The 25,080-nt window shown below is 34.1% G+C and overlaps 1 protein-coding gene across 1 annotated transcript in view; it reads left to right on the top strand.

The window, feature by feature from the left end:
* Positions 1-4,870: 4,870 nt before the first annotated feature.
* The window catches only part of LOC134230035 (A disintegrin and metalloproteinase with thrombospondin motifs 9-like), a 90,301-nt gene continuing 70,091 nt past the window's right edge, over positions 4,871-25,080 (top strand). Inside the window, exons 1-3 of the mRNA XM_062711811.1 lie at positions 4,871-5,024; positions 5,130-5,458; positions 8,442-8,592. Coding sequence (XP_062567795.1) covers positions 4,931-5,024; positions 5,130-5,458; positions 8,442-8,592 — 574 coding nt within the window. The 5' untranslated portion in view covers positions 4,871-4,930. The remainder of the gene's footprint in view (positions 5,025-5,129; positions 5,459-8,441; positions 8,593-25,080) is intronic.

The raw sequence follows: 25,080 nt of genomic DNA, 5'->3' as shown, positions 1-25,080 counted from the left end.
ATATTCCCATGTTAACCTTTTCAATTTGTGGCGCCGCCCTACCCCTGGGGTCATAGATTTGAAGGGAAAAAATGAAATAATACTATATAGTAATCTATGCGGGGATGTTATCTATACGGCTTTAAAATTGTCCATGCATTGCGGACTTACTCGACTACCCAGGGGTCATGATTCAATCTAATTTAAAGTTAGATGTTCCTATACCGTTATTGCATCTGTTCGAGGAGTTGAAGCAGGCTTAGGATTCGAAACATCTAGTTGACTTGAACAAACTTGAATAAACTACATGTACATATAATGAAGCTTTCACACCAGTACTGTTTCCTTTTTTCCGGGGTTTTGAGAAGTTGATAAAAACAAACAAACAAATCAACAAACAAAAACAAAAATTTTTACTTATTCATAATTTTTCCCCTGAAAGATTGTGTGGTCCTTCATTTGAAGAATTCTGAATCCCTTTCTTGCCTTCCTTGAATTCTTGAGAGTTATCTTTCTTGTTCCATAAGTTAACACGCCCTCTTGAAGATGTTTCCAGTTTTGTAGGCTAGCGGATCTTTGGGGGAGTTCGTTCGTCTGTCTCTAAGTCTAGCACCATCTCCTCTTATACCAGTGAACGAAATTTATAATTAATGAGACTTTCACAACATTCTTGTTACATTTAGTGCCATTGGTTGGCATAAAGAAATCTTAGAATACTCAGTATATGAAACATTGTTGATAATTTCACCCGAATGTACGTAATGCATCATAGATTTTTTCAAAAGTGCTTTGCGAACGACAGAAAGAAATATTTCTCCAATCATATAGATATTGTAAAATTCTAACATATTAATTCAAGTTTAATTAACTTCTGAAGCAGATTTATTGTAGAAATTCAAATACAAAATTAAAATCGTTGTCAAAATTAAGAACATTTTTAAAACTCTTTTATGTGTATAACTGATTATATATGCTTACTTCTTTAATTTTTCAAATTTCTTTATACATGTAATTGTCTATTTTTTATTTTTTTTTCATTCTTAGCTGTTATTTTTCGAAGATTCAGGGGTATATCGTTTTGCCCTGTCCATCCGTCTTTCTAGCTGTCTGTTTGTCTGTTCATATCATATATTTCATAGGTATAGAAGTCGGTAAATAGCTCTTCAGAGCTAATGTTCTTTGTTGATGTACCCGACTTTTTTATTGCTTTTTTTTCAAAATTCAACAAAGTGTTTTTGTACAAGCACATTGTGTGTGACATTTTTTCCAAAATCCATGCATATTTGACAAAACCTATTTATTATAAGTTAAAGAAAAATATTACAAGAATAAGGCTTTCTTCCCATAACTTAAATATAGAAACAGGAAGATATCAGAAAATTGAAAGAAGCAATAGAATATGTCAATTTGTAGTGATCACTTTATAGAAGATGAATATCATTTTTTGCTTGAATGTCCTATTTATGAAACTTGATGAAAAAATATATCAAACCATATTATTTCAGATCTCCAAATATGTACAAGCTTACTCAGTTACTCAGCTCTCATGATGTTAGGGTTTTAAATGGTTTAGGAAAATTTATTCTCCATGCAATGGATAATTATAATGAATAATTTGATTTATATGTATACATGTATTATATACTATAGTTATTTTTCATGTAATAATGGAGAATTTGAATTATATTGTGTATTTGTTGGTGCATGGGAGTCAGACAGATGGACACTAGGGGTTCCACCCCCACAGACTCTCGCCACTCGTTCTTTATATTTAATTTTGCTTATACTGATGAGCCGTGTGGCTTAAAGTTATTCAATAAAGAATTATATATATTTGGAAAATTTGACCTCATGACCTTGGAAATTGACCCACTATTACAAGAAAACACTTTAAGCATTGCCATAACTTTTGAACAGTTGGCGCTAGGGTTTTCATTCTTTAAAGATTGTGACAAGATTATATATATTGACCTTAGAGTTTGACCCACTTAAAGATAACCTTGGTTATAACTTTTTGAACAGTAAGTACATTTCATATTTCAAAATGTATTCTTTTCTTCAAAACCTTCCTTTGGATACCCACAATTTTGAACCTTTTGGCCTTGAACTTTGGAGTTTGACTTGCATCAGAGAAGCTTCAACCAGCCGTGTGGCTTAAAGTTATTCAATAAAGAATTATATATATTTGGAAAATTTGACCTCATGACCTTGGAAATTGACCCACTATTACAAGAAAACACTTTAAGCATTGCCATAACTTTTGAACAGTTGGCGCTAGGGTTTTCATTCTTTACGAGTACGTGTTTTCATTGTGACAAGATCTTTCAACATAAGATAATTTTGACCTTGACCTTAGAGTTTGACCCACTTAAAGATAACCTTGGTTATAACTTTTTGAACAGTAAGTACTAGGGCTTTCATATTTCAAAATGTATTCTTTTCTTCAAAACCTTCCTTTGGATACCCACAATTTTGAACCTTTTGGCCTTGAACTTTGGAGTTTGACTTGCATCAGAGAAGCTTCAACCCTCGTCATGAGCAACCATACGAGTTGTTTGTTTATGAGCACCTATTGTACATGTATGAGTGATCTTTTTTTTTGAGAGAGAATACAAAAATTGAAATGACAATTCAGCGCCTCCCATTTTAAAGTTGTTCATACAGGGGCCCTATCCGGAAGTCATCGCTATTAAAAACATGACGCATCGATACGACGTCCACACTTCGTGGGGGGAACAAACCGATGACGTCAGAAAAGTAGTACATTACAGGGGTATATTGCCTCACAAAGTCCTGGTCGCTGCGACACATACTTCCTTCAAATTTTAAATTGGATCGTCGGGGGTTTAAAGTGATTTATGATTTTATTTAAATCAATAAATAAGGAGGGGGGTGTTTGTAAACAAGCAAAGAATTCGGGCACATTTATGCTCCTACAGATTAAATGATTACAGGGCAAGTATTTGTACTGCATATAGAGGCAAGTATATTCCCATGCATATTGCACCAGAAAGAGTCGCTAAGTTCATAAGTGTTTTGTTTACAACTAAGCACATGTAAATATACGTATTACGCAACTGACATTATCAAAGCTTTAAAAAATGAGTTTGGGAGAAACATCGTATCTCTGATAGTGAGCATTTTTTTTAATTACTTGTGAAGTTCACGATAATTTGTAGATTAAAAGGGATAAAAAAGTAAATAAACTGAAGGGTTACGTCATATCTAGCAGCATGTGCGTGTAGAATTAGGGGTGCCAAAGCAGTGAATGGCCGTTTTGCGGTTTTCCTGGCATTGACCAGACCCAATCTACACCAGGGTCGACCTGAGTGTACGAAGGACACAAACAATGAGTAAGGATGTAAGAACAATAGAAGAAGTAATTTCCATGTAGAGTGCAATTGTAAAAGGTTATGGGAAACAATTTTCGACTTTGTTTACGCTATCATTATATTAAAACTATAAAACATTTCAAGTGCTGTAAACAATATGTGTAGTGACAGGTTTTACTGAAACACGAGAGAGAGAGAGAGAGAGAGAGAGAGAGAGAGAGAGAGAGAGAGAGAGAGAAAGAGAGAGAGTTACCTCTCTTGATCCTAACGGATGTATAAAAACTATGAGGGAAAGTATGGTATATTATTTGATATATTTTTTCTGAGCTCAACATCGTTTTGCCCTCCCCCACCTCCTATCGAAGCAGGTCATAGAATCTTTTCATACATCCGATGCTGAGTTTGTTTTATTGACAAAGACCTTCTTTGATCGAAGTAATGATGAATACTTTACTTAAAGAACGCCTTCTGAATGGACATCTTGCCATTGAATCTTAAGGCAGGTGCCCGCCACTTTAAGGACTTGTAAATGACAATACTAACAAAGACTTGGATATATTTCATTAAATTGCTTTATATTTTTAATTTATTTTAATTGTAAATGATGCAGATACTGAGATTGTTCAATCACCGCAAAGTTCAACATTCCATTTCTTTGTATTGACCCTTATAAATCGATCTAATTTGTATACACCACCTAAAAAGAAATACTCAGAAACATTAAAGCAATTATTAAACTTTATGCAGCTTATTTTACTTATATAGAAGTATATCGTGGTTATTTTCGTGATTTTAAAAATAAGTGTTTCATTTATTTAAAAGTTTAAATTTCAATTCAATCTAATCTAACATCTAGATAGATAACTATATACTATCCATATATGTACTTTTTTTTTAAATATATAAACTTTTAATGAAACGTAGATTTTTTGCATGTGCCCTCAATTAAGTATTTACACATCGTTAACGCACTGGAATTATTCTCAAAATAAACCTGTCTTTGTAATTGTATGCTTAGTTAAAGAATGAGAGAATATACGTTAAATGAATAAAATTTCAACATTGATAGGCAAGTAATATTGAATTAGGTCATTTCGCCATTTATATGTGTAAAATATGGATTATCTCCCTTTCAATACATACACTCAACTACTAGCTAATTAGAAAGCTAAAAGGGAATTTTTGTTTCTTTGAAGTATACAGAGTTATTTATTAGAAGTAATTCGGAATATCATTTACATAAATTTTATAAAAGTTAATTTTAAATACTTAGTGATTAATAATTCAGTAGAAAACATTGAATGGTCGTAGACCCAAATGTTGAATAAAATTCTTTTTTAAGTTTAAATAAATTAATCAATTGACAGTCGTTGACCTTCTTTGTAAGATTTGTTTATACTACAAATACACACAATCATTGAGTAGGAAAAAATTGTCATTCATGTGGCAAGACTGGGGGACGTCATAGTCACTGATTGGCTCAGCGTTGGGAAAGGGGGCGTGACCTTCGAAGCTGTACAAAAGGCACATGGTATTTCACTACTTACTTGATCGCGTTTGCTAAGGTTTAGAGTGAGAAGACAAACCGATGGAATTAAAGGGGAAACAATGAAAAAACAATGGCATTTAAACTTTTATACCAAATTCATTATTTGCTATTTGTTCCAATGCTAATTTATGGCCAAAAGCAAACTCGCGAGGGTAATGGTGCAGGTACGTGTTCTTTGGATATTAATATATCAATTACCATAAATATATAATTCATATTTTCAAAATATGACTTACAATTCATAAAATGTCTTGCTTTACTTATTTCAGGTTTACGAGAAGTAGTCTATCCGGTGCGAATCGGGCGACATGGAAATACTCACAGTACACACTTTATATCAAAAAGAAGTTCTAGTTATGTGCAAAATTTTGATTCAAACGTTCAATATGTGCTCCCAGCCTTTGGGAGAAATTTTTCTTTGGACCTTTCTTATAACAAGGAGTTTATAGCACCGACATTAGTAGTGCAATATTTTTCTAGAAATAATACATGGTTTAATGAGAGCTATGAGAATGTTGGACTGTCACGGTGTTTCTATACGGGTCGGATTAACCAAGATTTAAATTCGAGGGCTGTATTCAGCCTGTGTGACGGTCTGGTAAGTACAAGCCGTAGAAAATCTTCATTTAGTAAACCCCCAACCCACCCCAACCTCGACCGGCGACACATTCCGTAAGCATCGAACCTCGCGTGCAATATACTCCTTTTTAAACTTAAAGTTGTCCATCAGTATTATCGTACACGCTTATACTCTATTGAATCAGCAAAAAATCTACACCATCAGCTGAAACATTCCCCTAAGTGCTAATCTTGGCAAAGTTCCGTTTGCAGAAGATGAGCATTGAACGCGATAACCGAGACAGCCAATACAGTGTAACCTGTATTTTTTCTCACTTCTAAACAGAAAAACACAAACTTATTGAAATAGAGGAGGAGACATGCGCGACAATCTCGTAATACGTTCTGTCGTCTGCTGTATTTACAGAGCAGACGTCTGGAAGCCTGTCCGCTGCCGTCTGCCAATCGGTTCATTACATCACCCCATCGCTTAGGCTGCGCGTCGTAATGACCAAATAATCACATAATTAGTTCGACGTCCTGAGGTGAAACATACCAAAACCTATACACTGCCTTAACTCGTATAAGTTTATATTTATCACTTCGAGATGCAAGAGAACATCAATACAGTAAAAGTTGCAAGCTGTGACTTTTTTTTGTCAGTATCGAGCTCTAGGTCAAAGTAGTCGATTCTATTTAAACAGACGATTTGTCATATCTTAAGAACTTCAAAAGAAGATTAGGTCGGGACGCACTGAGGACATTGAGAAAATAAGATAAATGTAGTATAATACTTAGCAGCCCCATACCATCAGGGGACTGTGTCTATTCTCAAAAAGTCCGGAAAAAATGAATAAAGATCGTCTGGGGACCCATGAACTTGAGTGGACTCACGCCGGCCCCATGACGTTGTGAGGATGAATATTTAACCATATCGAAAAACTATAAAATTCAAGAACACGTGAGAGAGAGAGAGAGAGAGAGAGAGAGAGAGATCACGTACAGGTAAGTTGCTGATTACTGTAGGTAGACCCAGATGATGACGTACACGAGCAGAATGATATGATATGGCAACAAAGTGTTCACTGTCAACATTTAAACATGTAGGTCCTGTCGGTGCAAAACTCTTTAAACATGAATAAAAGTTAGAAATGGTCCGTCCAATGGAGGACAAAAATCCAATTAAAAAGAAACATGGTTTTGTTAAGCAACCATTTAATGGCCAGATTTACAGTGAATTACACCTTATGTATGTAATCATTATGCTTCATCTGAATGCTTTTCATGTAATATAAAAAAATGACCTCTGCGTTCTCAGTGTATCTTTAGTGAGAAACCAGACGATTCAGCAGAAATAGGGTTATGGTGTACATTCGTCAGTTATAATATAAACAAAGATCGGTTTAAGCGAATCAGTGCAAGACTTGGTACAAAATTATACAAATGACCACGACTGTAGGCAAACGGAAATTAATGAGATCCCATGAATCCTAACCGATTTACAAACACAGATTCTATAAGTGATCAGAAACACCTGTGAATTGTTATAAATCTCTCTCTCCACTGTCTTTCTCTCTTTCTCCGAAGCACCTTTACGACATGTAAAGGAAATATCACTTTTGTTCTTTAAAAAATGTATGTCAGAATGCATGACACGCGAAAATATAGACACCCCACCCCCAACCACGACCACCATGTTTGCACACGTTAGAATATATATATACACTTCAAGCAAATGGCGAACTCGAATATCGGTGTTACGTGAAAGGGACTGCGACCTAAAAATATGGCACCATATAGTATCGCAGAGAGCAATTAGAATCTCCTAGAGTTGCACTCTTGCACTGTGCTCGCCTTTGTAACCACTGTAGAAATATTGTTTGAACGACACTAGAGTCAAGTTTGTTTTTCGGCAACTTGAAAAGACTCAAGACAACATAAGAGGAAAAATAAGGTCAATATTTGCCAATCAAGGCCTTGATTCATCTTCTGATCAAATGAAAATATTGAATGTATACGGGTATAAATCACGTTATGTAATTTAGTGCCTATGGCCTGTGTAGTGTACAAACAAAAGCGATTTCTCTGAAGATCAGCGAAATTTTATGGTTGCAAATCACTGGTAATTAGATGTACCAATATACCTAGTGAACATGCAATTGAAAGAACAAGAACTAGAAACATATAATTTGGTTTTCTCCTCTCCATTACGTTCTTTACGGAGCGTGTTTATCAGCAGCAATAATCAATTTACCATATACATTAATCGTTCCTTTAATAGATGTAAATGACCTCCCAATTAGACGGAGCGCGTATTTACGAAATACTAGAATTTTCTCCTCACATTGATCCTACATTTCCGTAATTGAATTTGCTTCTCCAAACGCGAACAGCTTAGGCTATGGTTCTCATGTAAAACTAATTGAACTCTTTCATCCTTTTGGTTACTTTGCAACTTAGACCTATCATGTGACCACCCGAATTTGTCACGTGACATGTAAATATGGCGTCTTTGCGACTTTTAGTTGCAGACGAATGACGATTTTACTGGGCTATATTTTGTAGCTTAGTTTCATAGTTATTCATTCTTAACACGGTTGTGTTATAAAAAACATTCATCACAAATTGTAGGGGGAGGAAAAGAAGTCATAAAAGCATCAGAGATGGCAAAGACGTGAAAAATGACCCAGTGAACACGCCAGTTCACAGAATCCCTCGGGGTTTTCTAACAGCGAATATACAGAGTAATACGTTGATTCGCGGCCGTTAGAAAATGTCAAACTGTTTTTAGACAGTATTCAGTGATTATTCTTAAAACGGTCTATTAAACAAACTGTCTATATGTGGAGAAACTTTTTTTTCCAACAAAGTAGGCCAAACCGATTAGGCCTGAGCAAATTTTTGCAAAATAATGATCTTTATAAATATCCTTATATGACATATAAGATAATATGTTATACCTTAAAAGGTCGAATGAATGGTGATTTTTTTTATTAGTTTATATCATTCTACATTCTTTTCAGACGGGAGCCTTCCAATTTCAAGGAGAGAAGTATATAATAGAACCAAGTTCAGAGCTTAGACCATCGACATCAGGAAGTCTGCCTCATTACATCTACAAACATTCACATGTACATAAAAATAGAACCCAAGAATCTCACTGTGATGTACAAGGTAGGCAATTCTTCCCTTTGTGTGTGTTTGTTTGTGTGCACTGTGCAAAGGAGGAGGGGGGGGGGGTAGATTAAATCTACCAGCAACTTTAAAATCTGATTTTTTATATAAATGTAATGTTGATTGAAGAGAAAGAGAGGAAGAGAGTCTACTTCCCCTTTTTATTAACACATACACAGGGACAATTTGTTTTAAATTATAAGATGGTCAATCTTCCTGTCTTGTGAAGTTTTTGTAGCTGTTACACAGGACTGTGTCTTAAAAACAGAAAGGAAAGACATTGAAACCCACAGTTTAGACCAGCTCTTGCATACTATGATTCGTATACACTTACGAGCCAGTGGTTATATCTATAATGCTATTCAGGAACGTATTGGCCAGGCCACACAAAGCATCTTTCACTGAGGGTTTAACTTATAATTGAATTAGTGTTTTGAACAATAACTTTTAAGATCAACTTTTTGACTACTGGCATAGGGTCAAAATAAAATGATGAAACACACAAGAAGATTAGCATTGTTCAGAGATCGTAATCCAATAACCAGGCATAAAGATTAACTTCTAGTTGTTATTAGTAGTGACCAGGACACATTTAAAGCTAGAAAGTCTCATGCCTCTTGAGGAGATCAATGGCTTGTACAGGAGAAAATTATTTAACAATTTCTATCCTTTGCTATTACATGTAATTCTGATGAATTCATCATGAATGTTAATAAGAACTGTCAAAAATTTAATTCCCCATGATACTCTTTGACTTTTTTATTGCAGAAAAGGCTAATAATTTTTTCTATGTTTTATGTACATATTGACCTTTTTTTGGTCTATCAATCATATATGTATATATGTATATTCAAATTTATGGCAATTTTTTTTGGCTATTACAGAAAATTATATCAGAGACTTAAATTTTCAATTTTTTTTCCTCGGATACATCTACACACATTGAGCACAAGTCATATTTAATTTCATGCAGGTAAAGGTAAACTTTAACTGAAATTGTCCAGATTGACAGAAAGCTAGGGTCAGATTAGTGCATTACTTTGTTGTGACGGGATTTGGTTGATGTCTGGACAATTTGCGGTTTGACAACGAATCTCAAACACTATAGAAATTTCTGAGATCAACAGTGTAGATTGTATTTCTTTTGAATGGTAAAGTTTAGATTTTATTCAGAAAACGTGAGAAGAGCAATTTCCACAATAGATATTAAAAAACTTTTTCATTACATGCTTATAACAATTTTTTTAATGAATGAAGTACACTGTTTAGTTTTGAATTAATGTAGTGTTAACTTGCAAGTTCACTACATACATTCTAACACTTTTAATTTAATTAATTCACTTGTCCCTTTTCATAAAAGAAAGCCAATAAATATTTTTAACCCCACATTTGTATTAAAAGGAATTCTTAATTTTTTAATCCTAACTCATAATTCAACTTTATGAGGCTTGTTTTCCAACCTCAAATTTAAAGTTTTTTACAGAAGGAAAAGTATTTGCTGTTTTAGTCAATTTGTGATATTATTAATTGTTACGATTATTCATTGGCATATCAATAATTTACTAGCTACAGAATTTGGTGTCAGATCTAGGAGTAATACTTTCATATGAGCTATCTGTGCATAACCTGTTATGCCAGCTAGAGTATCTAAATATAATTATAGATATGATCAGATTGTATAACTACACGTGTAAATATGATTTGCCTTATACACTTCTTTGGGGTTTCCAGTCATAAATTCAGTGCAGTCAAGTTTAAGTGCAATTTTAAGAGGGCACTATATGGTGTATTTTATGGTAATTTGTGGCTCAGCTCTTTATGTTTCAGGGATAGTAATGTGTCTATCTTACAAGCTTCACTACGTGATCAGTGGACCAGCTTTGTGATCAGTCAAGTTAAGGTGACATAAATTGGTGTAAAATAGTAAATATCCCCCTTTTTTACTCTCATTTCTATGAATGAAATTCCATAGATGTGTGTAAACAATGAGTAAGGAGAAAGTTTGTGGCACCTGTGTGTACAAATTGTGAGAGACTTCATTAGATGTTTAATTTCTAAGTAGCTCAGAAGTCAGTGACATTTTCTGAAACATATCAATGTTGCCTAGATCGTATGGGTCATAAAATAATGAAGTGATTTCTCAGGCAAAAAGACACCATCTATGTTGCACATGTTTGTAAACAAACTTCAAAACCCCTAATGGACTCTCTCTGTCAGTATATGTTAGCGTAGACACGTCCCCGTAATGCGTGATTAACAGATGGCAAATGGTTTTTTAAACTTCATCCACTCTGTAATCAAATTTTTGAAGACACTTTATAGCCACTTCTACCTCCTCCAGTAGCCTCACACAGGGACTTGATCCCCCCATGACTCGTAGACCATTGTTATAATGGGGTGAACAGACTAGAAGTTGTATGAGAATTTCTGAAATTGCTACACTAAACAATCTCTTTGGACCCTGCAAGTGCTACACATGCATATTCAGGATGCTTGATTTTACACAATGAAAATATTGTCCCTGCGTTCACCTTGTGGTTCTGAAATCAAAGGCTACGTTTTATAAAGTAGGCCCTTTAACAAGTAGCTGAAAATTCTTTCAATATCTGACCGTTTTCTACTTAAACACTCTCCCTGTCAATATTGTACAGAAGTTCTAAGAGGTGAGTGAATAAAATTGAGATTGCCTATCTTTATGCTTTCTATGGTGAAATAGCTGGAGTACTATAATGAGGCAGTGCATATCTTATCTGGACCTTATAAAAAAAACTGTGAACAAGTTCAGGATGACTTTAAGAATTTATGGACGTAATATAGATTTTCACTCCAAGAAAGTTTTTGATCAGCACTTTGATAATCTAGCTTTTAAACTTGCTGGTCTATTGTAAAATATTGGATAATGAAACCGATGAATTTGGTCATCCATCCATATTAAGGTTCATTATGAATCCTGAATAGATTATAAAAAAGAATCCATTACTGTTTGTAGAATAGATTCTGTTTTGTCAGACAAAGAGGATTATTATTAAAAAGAAAATCTGTCTATCATTAAGATGCTGCACCAAACTTATCTTATTCTAAAATTGTGACAAAGAAAGTAAATAGTTGTGTAATTGCTTAAACCTTAACATTAGCAGTTGTCAACTCATTTGGCTTTGAACATAAAAAAAAAACAACTTTTATTTGAATTGTGACAAGGAAAAAAAAACCATTGAATTTACATATGGATGGTATATGTCCACCCAATAGTTTCTTGCAGGTTCTCTGGCGTTTATATGTACGGTACATTTCTGGTAATGATTCAGCTGGTACTCAGTGTATTTACTAAGGTTGCCAAAGAGCAGCATCGCTCATGTATAAGAAAGTAAAGCAAACAGCCTAGTGTTTGTATCTATGTAATACATGTGGTAATATTGATAAATATACAAGGAATTTTTTGGAGAAGTCGGTGGTGTAGGAGAAATATACTGTTTTAGAGCGGGGACTTCTATTTTGTGGTTGAGTCATTGCTTCTCACTGTTGTCATATAACCGTAACTCATGGGTTGTCTTTGACATAATATCAGCTGACATAATACAGATTATGTCATTAATGCATACCACTTTTGCAGAATCTTCATATACTTATGTAATATGTTGCTCACAATGTACATACAATTTGCCATACCAGTTGTTTAACACAAGCAGGAAAAAAGTTATCTCAAGCCAATTTCTACAGTAGCAGTTTTATGTTTATTTTGATGTTTGGAGCATTTGATCTTTCCATAGCAATAAACTTTGGTATTTATTTAGGTTTGCAGTTTCTTTTTTATTGCACCTAATTTTTACTTAAGATTTGTTCTACACAACTTGCAGAGTAATATCTTATGTTTTTATTGAATCTATTGTAATTGAGTTTTTTGTTTGCAGTCTTCACGAAAACTCGCTGGTCCGAAGACCGAGGCCAGTGAATTTTGATGTCGGGTCAGTGAAAATCAAAATTCAAGAAGTCCGATGGGCTTGTTGAGTATAAAATTATACACAGTCAATTTATATTTTAACTGACTTACTGGCATAAATTTATAAAATAAAAAGAACATTCACGTGTTGTTGAATCGTATTATGATAACCCTATTCGAACATGGATGTATTACGTTACAACCGGAACTAGCTAGTAAATATTAACTAGTACGTAAAATGTGCAGAATTCCAACGAACAACTTACCGAAACGCGACAAAGGACAAATGGCGGAATTTCGAAAGTTGAAGTACATAAACATATATAAATTTACAGTTTTGAAAATGTATTCATTTCATTATTTAATTAAGGGGCCAGTAAAAATTTTGGTGGGCCAGTAAAGTTTGAAAGTTCACTGGTCCGACTGGCCAGTTAGTTTGAAAAGTTTTCGTGAAGACTGTGTTTGTGTGTGTGAGTGTCTGAAGAAAGTTGTAGGTATTGTAATGTTCTTGAGTCTTTGAAGGCATGTTAGTGGGTGTTTTATTGTTCTCGTTTTCTGCATGTGGTGGATACTCTTCTTTGACAACTATTTACCATCACGAAGGCTACATGTCAGATCTGGCAAAGATTGCATGTAGCCAATGTTTGATGTGGCAGCAGTGAATAGGGATCAAAACACACAGAAAATGACAGCACTGCTTTTGTTGTGAGTGGTAGACACACTTAAAACAATGCTTAAGTATCGCAGAACAGATGCTCAAAAATGACCTAATCTGTCTTGCGTCTAGCAAATTGTTTTCAGTTTATTGTGTAAGTATAAATATGGTGACAAGGATACATGTTAGCTTACTCATTGTTTGGTGAGCACAAAATATTTTTATGATATCATAAAGCATTGGGTTTTCTCAAAGATATTTCTTTTTACCTTCTGTCAGTTAGATAAAAGGTATTGCTTGCACCTTACGAACCAGGGCTTGAGATGGGTACACAGATTATGAAGTGTACAAAATTTGCTAGCTTATAAGATTGTCTGAGAGCATTTTAGATTCTTGAAAATGCACTAACGCTTCACACGAAAGAGCAAGATTTTTTTTTTAAATCTAGGGTAAGCCATCTTGGTGTATAAGTTTTAGTTGAATGCTGATGGCATTTCATAATCAACTGTTCTTGTAAGTATTTGATTAATTAACTTGCAAGTCTGCTGCAGTTTTGGGTTGATGATGCTAAAACTAAATGTTTCTCTATTGTTATCCCATGAAATATGGGTTCTTTGACAGCTTACTGCTGTGCATTGAAGATGCTACATTAGACTTCTCACTCAGTAAAAACTGCACAAGCATGACTTTTTATTATCAGAAAATGGTGTCTAGCTGTAAAAAAAATTAATTAGCCTCAAGCTGCTTACAGAGACCAGCATCTTTTTTAATTCTAGCAGGGTGAATCAGGTGTGAAAAATTCTTGCAGACTAGCAGTCAGGTGATTCCATTGTCTTATCACCGCCACAATGCCTAAAAGCTTTTTGTCTCTTGTAAAAGGGCCAAGACAAATATCTATGGGAACACTATGGTTGCTTGAGGTGTAAATTGTGTAGTGAATGGTGAAGGGCAACCCAAAGAGAATTGATGCAATTGGGACACTTGGAACAGTTCTGTTATTTTTGCCCACTGACTGACAGAAGTCTTGGGTTGGCTGTGTGTATATATATTTGTGTAAACTTTGTATTGGCTTACAGCCCAGGGACACATTATGAATTTCACTGTAAAATTGCATGAAACATTATGAACATATTATCTGCTTCTAAAGGTAAAACTATTTCTTCCTTGGTATGGGCCTTGTGCTACAAGCCAGTATTTAAGTGTTTGGACCAAAATACTCATAATTCAAATCTAATCTGTAAAATAAGTGAACAATCATTCCTAGTTTAATCTGTACAGTTGTAGACCTGATGAGCTTCTGTGATAGTGAATATTTGTCATCTGTACTTCAGTCTGTCTCTTTTAAGTTTCCTCTCCTATAGTTTCACTGATCCTCTAATTTTGGGTTCAGATTTTGGTATGAAGTGTGAATAGAAACTAATCCATTGGCAGCTGTAGTCTAGTCAACAATCTCTGATTTGAAAACTTTACTGATCAACAAGAGATGGCTAAAAAGTAATTCTGGGAACTTGTGGCTATAAATTCACCACACACTTATATTGTATAGTTTTGTTTGGATAATTTTGAACCATGCATGCAGTTTGAAATTAAATGAAGTGACTGATCAGCAGATTCAGAAAACCTTCAATTTATAGAAACTAATTCTCAGGCTTTGAAAAAGAAATTGTTAGATTTAGCATCAAGTGAGCATTCAGTCTGATCCATTAAACTTTCTTTGAAATGGATTAAACTTTTAAAAAAGTGCATCTGAATGTTTGGGAAAAATGTTATTTTAGGGTTTAACTGTGTAAGCAGATTGTTCAGTGACGAACTTACAAAAAGAGCATGTTCTGATGCCAATGTAATCACACAAAGAAGGTCACAGAATGCCTCAATAGAAGAAACGGTATAAATCTCTGCAACAGTGAAAGCCAATGCATAGCATATCCTATAGTTCTCCTTGCCTTTGGCACGGGTATTGTATACAGATCTGTATCAGACATAACAGCACTTAAAGGACACTCAGACGTCTTACCATACTGTACAGGGGCAGATCAAGGGGAGGGGGTGAAAGTCTTGGAGTCCATTCCCTAATTCATACAAAAGTTAGAAATTCATTGATGAGACAGAATGTGAGAGCAATTTTTTAGGTCACCTGAGTCACTCAGGTGACCTATTGCTATTCGTTTTCGTCCGGCGTCTTCCGTCGTGTGTTAACATTTGAACATTTTCAGCTTCTTCTCTGAAACCTCTGAACCAATTTCAACCAAATTTTGTATACAGCATCAATGGGTAAAGGGGAACAAAAATTTTGAATTTCATGGTCCCTCCCCCCTCCCCTTGGGGCCTGGGGGGTGGGGCCAAAACCACTAAAATTAATGAAATCTTTAAAAATCTTCTTTACTCCTGGACATCAAGCAGGCAAACTGTTAGCATGAATGTAATGTCTATTGAGTCCTCTGCCAAAATTGTGAAATTCATGACCCTGGGGTCAGGGGTTCTGGTGCTAGGGCGGGGTTAAAATGAGTATATTGTGAAAAAGCATTATTTCTTTGAAAATCTTCTTCTCTGCTCCTGGGTATTAAATAAACTAACTATATATGAGCAAGAATGAAAATGCATTAGGGCAGGGCTCTATTTATATAGTGAAAATGCATTAATTCTTCAAAAATCTTCTCCTCTGCTCCTGGGTATTAAATAAACTAACTGAGTACATAGTTATGATTAGTAAGAGTGCCTCTTCCAAAATTGTGAATTTTATGGCCCCAGGATCAGGGGTTCCGGTGTTATTGCGGGGCTCTATTGATTATATAGTGAAAATGCATTAATTCTTCAAAAATCTTCTCCTCTGCTCTTGGGTATTAAATAAACCTACTAAGTACATAGTTATGCTTAGTGAGAGTGCCTCTTCCAAAATTATAAATTTTATGGCCCCAGGGTCAGGGGTTCTGGTGATAGGGTGGGGCTCTATTGATTATATAGTGAAAATGCATTAATTCTTAAAAAATCTTCTCCTTTGGGTATTAAATAAACTAACTAAGTACATAGTTATGATTACCAAGTGTGCCTCTTTCAAAATTGTGAATTTCATGGCCCCTGTGTCAGAGGTTTTGCCATTTGGTGTAAGGGAGGGGGGGGGCTCTTTTGATTATATAGTAAAAATACATTAATTCTTTGAAAATCTTTTCCTATGCTCTTGGGTATTATGCTAATGATCCAAGTATATTTATGATTAAAAAAATGTGCATCTAGCAAAATGGTTAATTTCATGCCCCTTGGGTCAGAGGTATTGGAGGGGGGGGGAGGGTTACATAGTCTAAAAATAAACTAATGCTTTGAAATCTGCTCTTTGGTATTAATCAACCATTTATATGATGAAATAAAATTTATGATAAAGTTTCCAAAATTTTGAAATATGTGGCTCCAGGGTCAGTGGTTCCTTTGGGAGGGGGTGCACAACTGGTTATAAAGTGGAAGTGCAACATTTTCTGCTTTGGGTATTAAATAAACTAACTCTGTTTTGATGAGCTACCTCTTCCAAAATTGTGAAATTCATGACCCTGGGGTCAGGGGTTCTGGTGCTAGGGCATACCTCTGGGTATTAAGTAAATAGCGTATGCATGCCAATTTTATAATTATGATAAGCAATGGTGCCTCTTTTAAAAATTGTGAATTTCATGGCTTCTGGTTTAAAACACGAACCAAATTCAATTGTTGAAATGTTGTTACATGAAACTCAGGTGACCTATAAGGCCCATGGTCCTCTTGTTTAGAGATCTTGTCAATCTTTTGGGTTCTGTTAAGATGTACCTGCATGCAGTTTTCCTTTCTGCTAACATCATTAAAAATATACAATCTTGTTGTATTAGCAGGTACTTGGAGGATATATTTTTTCAGAGATTAATAAGTCCCTGTTGGATTATAAAAAAAAGAAGAATTTTCAGATTTAGTCATGCAAAGTTGAAGCCTTATTGGAATCTTAATGAGTGGTTGGATGAATTGAGAGAAAATAAAACATTAGTACTTTACTGGACCAAAAAAAATCTGTCCAAAGAAAGTTTAACACTGCCTGTGTAAGCATCTTTTAAAAAATTTGCATTTTGCTTGTTTCTAGAACAATAGTTCTGGGGGTAGTTGATTTGAACTACTTGTTAATTAAACTCCATTTAAAAGATAATAAGGATTAAACATCATACATCAGATGTATGTGGTAGAGTAAATTGTACCATACCAAAAGCAAAGATTGTTTTGATAAATTTCTGCAAAAGAGTGGTGATTAAACTAGTGGTTGTTTGGACAAAATCGTCTCCGCATCTTGCATCATAAGCAAACTCTGTAATGCATTTAGCAGACAGAGAGATGAAAGAGAAGGGAGATTTTCAGGTTCAGAGAAGAGATCAGAGTATGGGAGACAGAAAAACCAAATTTGTTTTCTCTCAAACTACCACATTTAATGTTGGAAAGAGTCTGTTGCAGTCACTCAAACCTATGGTGATTGGCTCTTTGAATGCCGTGTGTATTTGTTTATTATGTAAGGTAGAGGATTAAGTCCTTAGATTTTTATTTGTGTACTTTTAGTAAAGTGTCTGTTGAGTTTATTTAACTTCTTTATACCGATGATACTTTATTTGAGATTTATATTTACTTCGTTGTTTAACTAGGGGATATGCGAATATTTGAGGTAGAGTGTGTGCTACTGAAATTTTAGAACTTAATTCCTGAACTTGTTACATTTTATAACTGAAAATATTTTGCACCACTTTATGTATCTTTATTTAAACTATTTAAATGTTTTATTATTAGATATACAAAGACTAAAGCGTGGTCAGGTTACTAGGTATTTGTCCTCATTTACTATATTAAACATAAATACAGAGATACAGTAAGCACACCTATAAGGAAATGCCGTTGACTGAGGGTTTTGCTTCATTATAAGGGTAATTTGTTAGACCCATTAAGTATATATTTTAGAGTCAATGGGTTTGAAAATCTTTTTACTCATGACAATGTAAGCATCAATTCATTGTAAGGATGATAATTTTAAGCATGCTTCACTCTAATCAGAAAAACAATACAGTAAAACTCGTTTAGAATGAACACGGATATTGCGAATTTACGGATATAGTGAAGTTATCTTGGATCCCTAGCTATATAAATTTAATGGATTCTTTATACGGATATAATGAATTACGGATATAGCGAAGTAATTTCACAGGTCTCGATGACTTCGTTATAACCGAGTTTTACTGTATATAAAATTGCATATCTAAATTAAGATATACAGTGAAGCCTTGTTACATCAAATTTCATTAATTCAGATGCATCATTTTCCAGATGAAAATTATTGTGAATAATTTATATTTCAACATACAAGTATTTTTAGTAGTCTGATACTTTTTTAATATGGACAATTTGCTTGTTGCACAATAAGTGTTTGGATTAACACGACTCTACTATACATATTGAAATATTTGCAAGAGGGTATGATTGGCCAGTGGTGCCAAAGTGAAAGTAAAAATACCAAATTCTTGTTGTAAGGATCGAGGAACATGAGTTGTTAATGACATCATTAATATTAGTGATTAAAATAAATGTTACAGGTTATCATAGCATAATGTAGTACAATAAGGTCCCAAAATGTTTTGCACATGGAATACGTAGGTCTTAAAATCTAAATGAATAGGGTCATTTGTATTTGAGATTTTCACGTAATTAATTTAAAAAAAATTGCTTTTGAATGAGAATCAAGTTATATGGTAGTTGTAGATGGTTGATTTGCTGCAATAAGCTTTTAAACCTTTCATTCCTTTTTGATTATATTATGCCTTGAGAATGACAAAAAGTAGGGGGATAAGATAAATTTTATCCCTCAAAGTGTTTTAGAACTAGGGATATAAGCTTTGATAGATAAGATACATTGAGTTCACATTATTTCTGCTTCTCTAAAATTTGCAATCCTATGGATTATCAGGGGATATCTGGCTTAAATACAGAAATCCTATTTGCATTTCTCACACTCTAAAGAAGAAACAAGAGGTATTTGTATATACAGTTAAAGCAATGATATAAGGTATCTGGTTAAACCCATCATATATTTGTAATGTTTCAGGTAATCTTTATCAGATTTGCATGAACACTAGGAGATGTGAGCAAATAAAATTAGATTTGCTAAGTGGAAGAATTCGATTTTCACAAAATGACTGAAATTTTTGTAAGTGGTTGAAGATTTTCCAGTTTAAATTTAACAGAAACAAATATGATATCTGCATTGAATACATTTATGAAATAGTCCCTGAACTATCGGCAACAATTAAGTTGAATTATGATTAGGATTATGACATAAAATGAGTTATCGTTTGCATCAAATTTTAGGATTGACTTGCTGGTCAGTTGATCGAGACACTTATTTACAGTTAAAGCAGGTACAGTAAAACTCGGATGCAAAGGAACCTTACTTCTTTGCTATCTTCTCCATACTGATCCCACACTGTAGGAATTTTAAATAAATCAGAGTTAACCATATAGGAGCCTTTTCCAATTTAATGAATTCAAAACATGTTTGTAAGAGACTGGAATGTTCTAATTAACATAGCTTTTAAAGACATCACATTTTATTTTCGTTTAGATTGAAATTTTGAAATATTTAAGTATAATTTTAGGCTATTAAATCTTCCTTTAATGAATGAATATCTTGAACGATTTATGAAATACAAATATTTTGATATATTCTTGTGAGATTTTAATAAATGGCTACAGGTCATGTAGTGCAGAAAATTATGAATGAAAATATAATTTTTCCTGTTTAAAGCAAATTTAGGGAGAGAAAGTATGCTTACATGTTTGAAAAAGAGTTAAAATGACCTGACAATTTTTGTCAATTTATTTGCATGTACACATTTATAAGAATTTTACCAAAAAGTAGTCATTTAAATGAATTGCAACACTTAATCATCTGGGAAATCTTTTATTTATTGCAGTCCATATTTCACATAACATGTATTGAATTCAAAAAGTCCCTTTAAATGGTGTCTTTCCTCTTTTGCTCTCTGGGGTATTAACCTGAAAAGGCTCATTCTAAAGCCATTGATAATTTCAGAAAAAAATATTTATGTCAGGCATATTTAGGAACATAAAGAGGTCAAACTTTAATTGAAGGAAAACAGTCAACCATTCATATGTAATTGAAAACAAAATCAGGCAATATGGTTCAGGGTTTTTTTGTAAGTGTCTCCAATGGTACAAAGAAGCTTAATCAGATAATAGAAAATCTCTGCACTTCAAACACACTCACAACCTTGATTGCCCAATTGACAAGGCCATGTGACAATCTTAATCCGCATATTCCCTCTCAAGTTGAACCAATTCTATTCTTGCAGACAAAACATGGATTGATTATATATATTACCATTTATATTCCAATTTGAAAGCAAACCTGCTCTTTTCACTTGAGTGTACACAAACTGGAATGAACATTTTCCCTTTTATAAATTTTTAATTAAAAAGAGGACAAAACAGATTTAATGAAAATTCTTTGTTGAATTTAAATAATCAGTAGATATTAGGGGTTTTTCATGCCAAAGGAAAGATTATGAAAAATAATTCGTAAAGTATATAATTTGATGGAAAAAAGCCGAGAAGTAAATAACAGGATTACAGTGCAGTGCAAATTTTAAATCTCCCTTGTGCATAAGTCAAAATAAGACTACTGGATTGATTGAAACTGTTTAAATTTCTTAAGCATTGCATTTGTTTTGTGTACTCTATGTAAATTGTGCAAGATTACTTAGGGATTAGCAAGTTAACCTGATAATTCCTATTTAGATAATTTCCTACTGCAAATATTGATTAATAGATACAGTTTAAATGCCAATGGATTGAAAGAGACTCCCTGAGATAGTCTTGGTAGTGAGCTCCTGTGATGGAAGCAACACCCCAGAAAAACCATGTCACTAAGTACGCGCTATTTGTTTAGTGTATTAGGCCGTAATTCAGCCAGAAGTCCTACCCCTTCGTCTCCTATTGATGATAAGTATCAGTCATTTGGACCGGTAGTACTCCAGAATTGGTGCTAATATGGGGACTTATCGGCCTAAATTTATCACGGTATAGGGTGTGTAATCAGTCAAATTTGCCATGTTATAGACGATGGCATAACACTGAATTCCTTCATTCCCTCTTACAACCAGTTACAAAAGATTAAAGTTTAATGTGTAGGCATTACTGAGTTTATTAAAATTTGTGTATTGCTTGTTTCCAGTTGTCCATAAACAGTTTGAAAAATAATTTCTCATTGACTTGCAAAACACATATTTTTTTATGATGAAAACATCAGTGTATATAATCACTGTTCATACTTTTCCTTTAATTTGCAATTCAAAAAAATACACAAAATGAAATTATTAAATTTAATTTTTTTTAAAAAGAAAATCTGAATAAAGGCAGAAATTGCATGATTAAGTTTCAAAGCATAAAATATAAGTGTTATTGATAAATGAAGAAAAGTCAAAACCTTGCATGCATTGATACATTACCGGTATATCGTTTCTGTGACATTTTATTGTTTTGATTTTTGAAAAAAACAAGCAACAACTTTTTAACCTTCAAATTGTCCTTTGATAAAGTGCCCTTACCTGTTAGGTCAAGGTTAAAAGTTTTATTTAATAGAAGATCCAGGACTGGCCTGGTTTGTGTAGTGGGTCATAATTGGGGATGAATGAATGACACCTTGTCATTGATATGGCCTGTTAATGCCTCTCTACTTAGGACAACTGTGGGTTGACCACCAAGTCTGATTTATTGGATCTGTAGGAAATGGTAACAGTGTTGGTGGTATAATAAGAAAAGTGATTGTGATGACCAAGTTTGAACTGTGCTGAATTTGTCTTAGTTGTTCTTAGAGTAGAACTTAAAAAAAATTTCTTTAAAACAGCAGTGGTCAAAACTAACATAATAAGTTCAATTAGACTTTGAAAATGGTGACATATTTGTCAAATTAAGTCTTTACAAGTTATATGTATATCCAGTCCAACTAAAAATGACTTGTAAATGAAAAAAAAAAATCATTTATCAATTTCTTCTTCAATGAAAAGTCCAAATTTATTTTCTGTCATCAAATTGAAGTAGAAGCTCTTATTTAGGACAGACCTTATTTCTGGTGGATATAGAATATAAAGTAAGAAATACATGGCAATTTGAATTGGTGGTAGGTAAGGTAAAACTGAGGCATAATTGGTTTGTGCACTTCAACCTGGAAAGTGTTATAATTGCAGCTATAAGTAAGAAAGTAACAAGTACCTCTGGCTATGTGTACCAGCAGGACTGACTCAAATGTCACCAGTCGTGTGACTAAGTACTTATAATCTACTACCAGTCTCTCGACTTATTGAAATTTATGGAGTACTGGAAAAATGGAATGATTGTCTTGTGTATGGTGACACTAATGTAATGTTCCTCTTAGAATGGGGGTCTTTTCCTGGATGTTGAATGATGCAGGGGCTAAAAGCTATTACTTCCTAAACCTGACAAGGGAGATTTGTACTGGGGCTGGTGTTTACAAACTGGCAAGAATTAATTTAATTACAAGTTTACTAATTCTTGGTGACAGGGGTGATTTGTAAAAGTTCCATAAGTCATAGAATCTTGGCAGATATTAATATGGATTATGATATAAGGCAGCGAGTGGTGACTGTAATGTATTATTCCACAGGTGTCCTGATGTCTTTGACTTACTGATGGGGTGTCAGATCACATCACAGGTAAAACTCAGGTGTGTCGCTGATGTTTTCGTAAATAGAAAGGATACAGAATCTTCATTTATTGACAACAACTCTCTTTTTACAACATACACATTTTAATGAAAAAAACTCTCCCTATCCCATAACAGGTCAAATAGATTCCATGAGGCCAAGATCCAGTAGCTTTTTACAACAAACACATTTTAATGAAAAAAACTATATTAGTGGTGTGGGGGAAAAGTCTGTCTTGAAACCAAAATCAGTATTTTAGTTTTAGTACTGTTCTAGTAGTGTGCAGGTTGAGCACAGTTTTATACTATTAAAAACCTCAACAGAACTCAAACTGCACAACATTGAGACAATATAGACTGTGACATCACATATTATGTCATGTGTAAGTTGTAGTTCTGTAATGGAGTCTAAATTCTGGTAACAAATGAGTTTTAGGAGGTTAAACAGAAAAGTTTGCTTATAACAGAGAGATTTTAGGTGAAAATTTCTCTGTTCTTTCTTATTACTCTATAAAACTCACTTGACAAGCACCAGTGCCTCACACCGCTCTTTGCACTCACTATTAATATCATGTTATGAATGCAATTTCTACTTATTCCTATGTTTACTTTTAAGCATGGTGAAAAAAAACCTGTTATAATCTTCATACTTCTAATATTCATGATAGCTTAGGGTCTTTCTAGTAATTTTGTATCTCATTCAATTTATTTGTTTTTCCCTTCTAAAATATTCATAAATTTATGGTTAACACTTTAAAGTGTGTTTTTTATTTCATGCTAAATGCATGAGTCATCTGATAACAAGAAGTCCAGCCAAGAAATTCATCATCATAATTGGCCATTGGCCTCGAGCTTGTAAACTGGGGTACCAGTCTCTTCCAATGTCATTTAAGGGGACAATAGCCGAGATTCTGTGGCGGGTACCAGCAAACTACTATCTTCTTTATGACAGGTCAAAAAAAAAAAGATATGATGTTAGCATAGTAAAACAATGAATGAGAGGCACATTCCTGTGCCATGAGGACACAAAGTCAAACGCTTTCTTTTTTTTTTTTTTTTGGTGGCATTTCGTCTTGTTTCTCATATAAATCTGAAAGAATGACAATGAAAGGTGTTCAGGAAATGAGGTGGGAAAAAAATACAGGAAAGAAATCTACTTGTTTAAGGTGTCAGGAGCTACTCTAATCAGAGAGGCTACTGAATTCTTTTTTGGTTGAATTCTTTAGTCTTAAGTATTTAAAGCACCTGGTACAAGAGTATTAGATAAGAGAAACAGAAGGGATGGAGGGTCCAGGGAAAAATCAAACAGCAGCAGGAAATGTAGATTTTTTAAGTTTTATGCCAAAAAAAGAGGAAGATATGTGGATGTAATGTCAGAGACACTGAAGCTCTATCATCTACAGCTTTTAATTGTCATTTAAGCTTACTGTCAGGTGATAAGATACAAAACATTGTGGGCAATCCAGCACGTACACACCAACCACCCACTGAATGCTTAACCCGCCCGTGTCATGAATTTATCATTGGCTATCTGTCTTTGAGTGCAGAGCATTAAAAAAGTAGAAATCTCAACACCAGTGGCCACATTCATCAAATTGTAATTGAGCAACCTGAAAGTATGGACTAAATCAGTGGTTGGGCTTATGTGTTAATTTCCTCTTGATCATTCTTTATTTTCGTGATTAAGGTACAGCCACGTTAATCTGTATCTAATTAGATTAAGGTCGGTGCATTACTAGTGTGTATGCAGACAATATGATGGGCGATTACAAGGAGTAATTTGGTTTTCCCCTTGTCTGCTTAATCAAGGCATCTATGTGATGAAACATAAGTATCTGTGCATCAGACATGAAGACATAAAAACATGACCTTGACCCTTTCAATATGTATACTGAAAGAAGTGGCAATGTGGCTGCTGAGATCTCTGAGAACTTCCTGTGTGATCCAACAGATGCTTGAAAATTCTGTGATTCCATTATCATTAGTACAATTGTAACAAACACATGTTTGATTTGGATGTTCAAGGCTTTGCATAAAAATGACAATGATCAGACTTTTGAAATTCCGGTCACCTAAATTCTTGACCTATATACTCAGTGACCTGTGAGGAAATGGTGTTTGAATAGAGATTCCAGAAAATTAAAGTTTTCTTTTTTTCCCAAGCTGCATCAC

This window comes from Saccostrea cucullata, unplaced genomic scaffold (assembly GCF_032062105.1).
Source record: "Saccostrea cucullata isolate Sc308-1 unplaced genomic scaffold, CSIRO_AGI_Scuc_v1 ctg661, whole genome shotgun sequence".
Taxonomy (NCBI): Eukaryota; Metazoa; Mollusca; class Bivalvia; order Ostreida; family Ostreidae; genus Saccostrea; species Saccostrea cuccullata.
This window is presented reverse-complemented; position numbering and strand designations above follow the sequence as displayed.